This window comes from Acanthisitta chloris, unplaced genomic scaffold (genome assembly GCF_000695815.1).
Source record: "Acanthisitta chloris isolate BGI_N310 unplaced genomic scaffold, ASM69581v1 scaffold18453, whole genome shotgun sequence".
NCBI lineage: Eukaryota > Metazoa > Chordata > Aves > Passeriformes > Acanthisittidae > Acanthisitta > Acanthisitta chloris.
Window position 1 is genome coordinate 6,629 of NW_008665609.1, and position 5,519 is coordinate 12,147.

The 5,519-nt window shown below is 56.5% G+C and overlaps 1 protein-coding gene across 1 annotated transcript in view; it reads left to right on the forward strand.

Annotated features, from left to right (window-relative positions):
• Positions 1-5,519, forward strand: part of LOC103799499 (neuroligin-3-like) — a 19,227-nt gene that overhangs the window by 5,640 nt on the left and 8,068 nt on the right. The window contains 2 exon segments of the mRNA XM_009071824.1: positions 2,922-2,989; positions 3,709-3,716. Of these exon segments, the coding sequence (XP_009070072.1) occupies positions 2,922-2,989; positions 3,709-3,716 (76 nt within the window).

Below are 5,519 nucleotides of genomic sequence, written 5' to 3' on the forward strand. Positions count from 1 at the left end.
CATCTGCCACACACACACACCACTGCTGTTCCCCTTTGCCCTGGCCTGCATCACTGTGCTCCTTCCTTGCTTTATCTTCTCAAGTGCTGTTTTCTGCCATCTCTTCTGCAGTGCCTGAAGCTCAGGTTGCTTTAGGCTTGTCCCAGCCATCCCCTAAGCTCCACAGAAGCAGTCTCCGGCTGGATCCCTACCTGCTCAGCCAGGGCAGTCGCTCAGATCAGAGAGATGTTGTCCACTACCTCATCTTAAAGTCTGACAAAGCCTCAAAGCCGATTCGTCCATCCTCATCTGCATGGAAACCTTTGTCCCCTGATGAAGACTAGGCTGGAGGGCTACAGCCTGGCCAGTCCCAGGGCTTTAACAGCACCAAGGCCTTTGTCAGTGGAAAATGATCTCCAGCTGCCTGTGACTGGCTTCCCCGCTCTGAAGCACAGTGTGGGTGAGGGCTCACTGCCTGTGGTCTTGATTAGAGAAAAAGCCCTATCCCTTAGCAGTACCAAGAGGTTGGCGCATAGCACCGCTTAGCAAATATTGCATGAGTACTTCGTCATTTAAGTGCTTTCTGGGCTTGCAGCTCTTCCTAATGAAGATGCAGTAGGTCAAGCTTGTAGCCTCCGGCAAAGAGGCTGAGTGGCCACACGTGCAGACCAAGTGTGCAGCTGGTGGGTGGGCTGGGGAGGGAGTGCGGGCAGGGCACAGCAGAAAAGGAGGTGCTGGGGTGAGAGGAGAATGATGTGAGATGCTCAGGGATGGCTGGGTGGTGAAGCAAGAGGTGAGGAGGCAGGGCTGGGGCATGGTGGGGGTAGGTCAGGAGGTGATCTCTGAGTTAGAGAAAATCAGGATGGCACAGGAGAGAGCTGATCTCTGCCCTGGGCAGGAGCAGCTCTACCTCACCTCTTCCTGGCAGTGTGTCTCACCTGGTCTTAAACACCTTTCCAGGCTGCCTCTTCTAGTGCTTTCCTGTCCTTTCTGCCAGGAAGGCTTTCTTCTCATCCAGCTTCAAACTGCCTTATGTAGCTCCCAGGTTACCTGTGCTTTGTGCAGCAGCGAGGGAGTTGCTTTTCCACCTCACCACCTTGCAGTAGCCTTTCATGTGTTGGGATGCTGCTGTAACTCCCATCATGCCTCTGCTCCTGGGATTTGTCTGACCCAGCCTTCTGCAAACTTTTCATGCCTGCTGGATTTTTCTAGGTTTCTGGTCACTGCTCTTCCAGACTTTCTCCACCAGGTCATGACTGCTTAAAGCATTCTGCAAGCTTCTTGCCCTGATGGAGCTGCCTTATGGCCATTCCAGACCTCTTACTTCTCCATTACAGATTCCTTTTAAATTCACATCCCATCCCACTCCATGCTGCTGTCTCTGTTGTCCACCACCTGTATCACCTTCAGAATTCCACTCCCAGAGTGCCAGTGAGGATGACCCCCTGATTTTGTTTTCCTGGCCAATTTTGTGCTTATAGTTTCATGCAGCCACAGGGCTGCCCCTTGTTCACAGGAGCCTTGCTGGAGGCTATGGAAAACCCTTTCTGTGGTGGTGATGGGATGCAGCTGTTGGTGGTGGCAGCAGGATCTTGGGATCAGCTGGGTGCCTGGTGGGATGTCGGAGCCTTGTGTCTATGGGGAAAGCTACTGGGCAGCACAGGCACTGTGTGGATAGTCGTGCCTGGGGGAAAACCTGCTGTCACCCCAGGTATCACCATCCACTGGGGAACTTTCTTTTCCTTGCAGGCATTAGGGAGCAGAGTACTGCAGGCACTGGTCTATAGCTCTAAGGGGACAAGGAAAGCACAGTCTCTTCCTGAAATACAGAGCTCCAGGGCACAGAGATGGCACCACTGACCTTAGTGCCCATGTGTGCATGCAGCCCTCTGCGGCAGTGGGGCCTTGGTACAGGTCTGAAACACCTCTGCTCCCTGCCAGCCCACAGGCCACCTCTCGTGGCTCATGCTGGCTGCATGCAGCTTGGGAAGTGCCACACTTGCTGCACACCACCCACAGCAGCAATTCCACAGTGCCAGGCTGGGGCTGCTGGTCTGGCCCATGCTCCAGCGCTGCAGGTTGGTGAAGGGCCACACGACAACTGTAAGGCATTCAGCATGTTACAGAAACCAGTATGTTTAGTGTTCTGCCTTGTTCGGGTCAAGCTGACTGGAGCCATCAAAATCCTCAGTGAAACATGCTACTAGTCTTCTAAGCTGGGAGTTGATGCAGGGCAGAGGTGAGCACCTGTCACGATGGCTCCCTGCAGTGTGCTGTGGTGGTCTCCTGCAGTGGCACCAGTGGTTTGTGGCACAGTCACACCAGGCACAAGGGGCCATGCACCACCTAGGTGATGGGCAGGGCCCTGGCCAGCAGGCAGTGACCGTGCAGGGCAATCCTTCGTGTGAGTTCTGCCGGTGGCAGAGGACAGTTGTCCCCAGTGGCAGCAGAGCTGGGAGCAGGACTCCTGCTCACACCTGGGTGATAGGAGAGGGAGCCTTGCCTGGAGCAGGGAGCTGAGGGTGCACAACCAGGCTGGGGCCAGGCTGGGATGCAGGAGGATCCAGAAGTGCTTTGAGAGACTGATCCACCACTGGTGCTGATGCTGCCACAGCCCCACTCGCCTCTTCCCTGCCTCCTTGGCCCTCCCCAACGAGGATCTGGGAAGGGGTCCAGGTGAAGCAGCATCCTGGCACAGCTCCCGGGGCAGTCCTGCCCGTGCCCTATGCTGCCCTGGTTCTGGGAGAGGTGCAGTGTGAGTAGCCAGCAGTGCTGTGGGGCACAGGCCTGGCCCCACCGTCTCTGCTATCACGCTATTTTTGAATTCTCTTTTTTTTTTTTTTGTGTTTCTTTTTCTTTTATTTTCCTTTTTTTTGTTGTTGTTTTGTTTTTATTTCCTTTTGTTTTCCTTCTTGTTCTGTCTCCTCGTGTTTGGTCCCTAGGAGCCAGCGCTAAGAAACAGGGCGAGGACTTAGCGGATAATGACGGTGATGAAGATGAAGGTATTTGTGTGCTCGAGGCTGCCACTGCATGACACGCAAAGCAGCTCCGTTTGCCCGCCATCCGCTGCCATCCCCAGGGAGCCCTGTGTGTGTCTGTCTGCCGTGCCAGGCAGCGGCGCGGGGTGGGGGGCAGGCTGGCCGGCTGTGCAGGGCACCCAGGACCTTCCCCTCCTTCGTGATGGGGGGGAAAGCTCATGGGGTTTTTCTGCTGTAGGAGAAGTTTGCTCCTGCTCAGTTTGAGCAAGGGTAGGGAGGAAGCATGGCAGCTTGGGAGGAGAGAAGCCCTTGGGCACCTGGGCCCATTTCACCCTGAGCCCGGTCACATCCCACCTCCAGCCTCATCCCTCCGGAGTCGGTGCCATGCGGCTGGGAGCCAGCAACTTCCCCCCCTCCACCCTTGCCTGGCCCTGCCATGGGCATCACCACAGGGTGGCCATGCTGCCAGCCTGAACCCTTGGCACCCAAAGGGTATCTGGCCATGCCCAGGAGAGCCAAGGTCCACCCAGAAGTTCTCTCCTTCCTCACCCAACTGAAGGGACATCTTGCTTGCAACCACAGCATCAGCACCAGCCAAGTCAGAGCAAGTGGGCTTTCAAGCAGGTGTGATTCTAGATGTATGCCAGGGCTAAGCAAGCTGCAGAATAAGCTATTTTTAGAAAAACAGAGTTGTTTGTCTGCAGGGTATGGAGTCGGTGTATTTGGCTGCAGAGATGTGAAGAGGATGTAGGAGGAAGGGTTGGCCAGGGTGCAGCCCTAACATGCTGAGGACAGTAAAATCTCATGATGTGCAGGAGGTTCAGGGCGGCCTGAACACAGAGTGGCAGATGGCATTTAGGATCTGGGAAATAGATGAAAAACTTTATCCTTGGCAGTACTAGAACGCTATTGTTTGCTCCTGCTAACCTGTGCCCCAGGATTTCTTGTACCAGGGCATAAACTGGCATTCAGCCTAAGTGACTTGCTAAATCCACACACACCAAAATGTACTGCAGCAATTAGGAGCTGTTTATTCCCGGGTACATCTCCATACATTGCTGCCATTCTGCTACGAGGATGTCCCTTTGTGTGTCAGTGGGAGCACGTGACAGGGAGGAGAAGACACGGGCACAGGCACTGATGTTCCTGCCCTTTGCATTTCAAGCAGGTGTCCCTGGGAGAAGTTGTCCTGATGTAGCTTTGCCACACAAGCAGTGTCTGTCCTGGAGGAGCTGCAAGCACTGTTTGCTCTCCTGGTCTGTGCATTTATCTGGCAACATGTTGGCGATAGGAAAAGAGCCAGCACAGATTCTGGCATGTCCTCATTCTCCTGGAGGGAAAAGGTTTTCTGTATGGAAGGGAGGCTACCTCTAGCCTTATCATGGGCCACCGCTGGAGGTGAGGATGGCCACAGATACCCATCAGCCTGGCCCTGCACCCCTCTGTGATGGGCAAGCCACAGGGAGGAGTGGACATGGGCAGGGTGTGTTAGGCGCGTGTGAGGGAGCATGTCCACCCCAGCCAGGCGTCTGCACTGAGTTGGTGTGTCTGTGCCCCAGGAGTCCCAGCCCTGCAAGGACTGTGGCATGGACTGGCTGCCAGGTGGTGTGGTGCACTGGTGAGGGAGGCAGGCAGGGAGCAGCAGCTGGCTGGGGCAGCTGAGGCCAAGCAGGCACTGCCAACCCACCTGAGCAAGGTGCTGGGTGCAGGTGAGCACGAGGGAGGACAAAGTCCATCGGTGCTGGCTTGCCAGCCCCAGACAGGGCAGCACAGGCATGTGGGACCTGGCACTGTCTCCATGATGGGTGCAACTGCCTCCTCTGTGTAACATGGATGAGATGCACCAGGAGCCTGAACATGGGCATGATTCCCTTGTGGCTGGGCATGGCTCCATGAGGCATCACAGGCCAATAGGGCAGAAGGGGCAGGATGTCCCCTGGACAGGACCAGTCAAGAGAGGGAGTGTGGCTGCTCCCTGTCCCCATGATTCCCTCAGTCCTTCCTCCCCGGCCCTCAGGGTCCCGTTCCCCATCCTCACTCCATGCCTCATGCCCTGTCCTCGTCCAGATGCCGTGCTCACCTCCCTCACACACACACACGTGCATACACTGTCTGCCTCATCACCATGTCTGTGTCTGGGCACTGGGGTGCCATGGGTTCACATCCAGACAGCAGGCAGGTCTCTGCCTTCCCAGGGAGATGGGAATGGGAAGGGGGGTGGGAGAGTAAAATACTGGAGCACACATCATTGGTCCCCCTGCCTTCTAGGTCCTGCACACCCCCATCCCTGCCCCCCCCCCAATGCCAGCTTCCAGGACTCCCGGAGTGCTTGGGTCCAGCCAGAGACAGGACTTGGGGCTGCATCCCAGGGCTGGACTCTGCAACTCCCACCCACAACAGAGCTGGCCTGGCTCCCACACGATGCCGGAGCCCAGCTCCGGGGAAGAGCAGCGGGGTCCAGCCAGCATCCCTCCCGCATGTGCTCAGACCCCCGAGGGGACAGCAGTGTGGGAATGGTGCAGGGATTGCCACCACCCAGAGAGGGGCTGGCAGGGGTGGGTC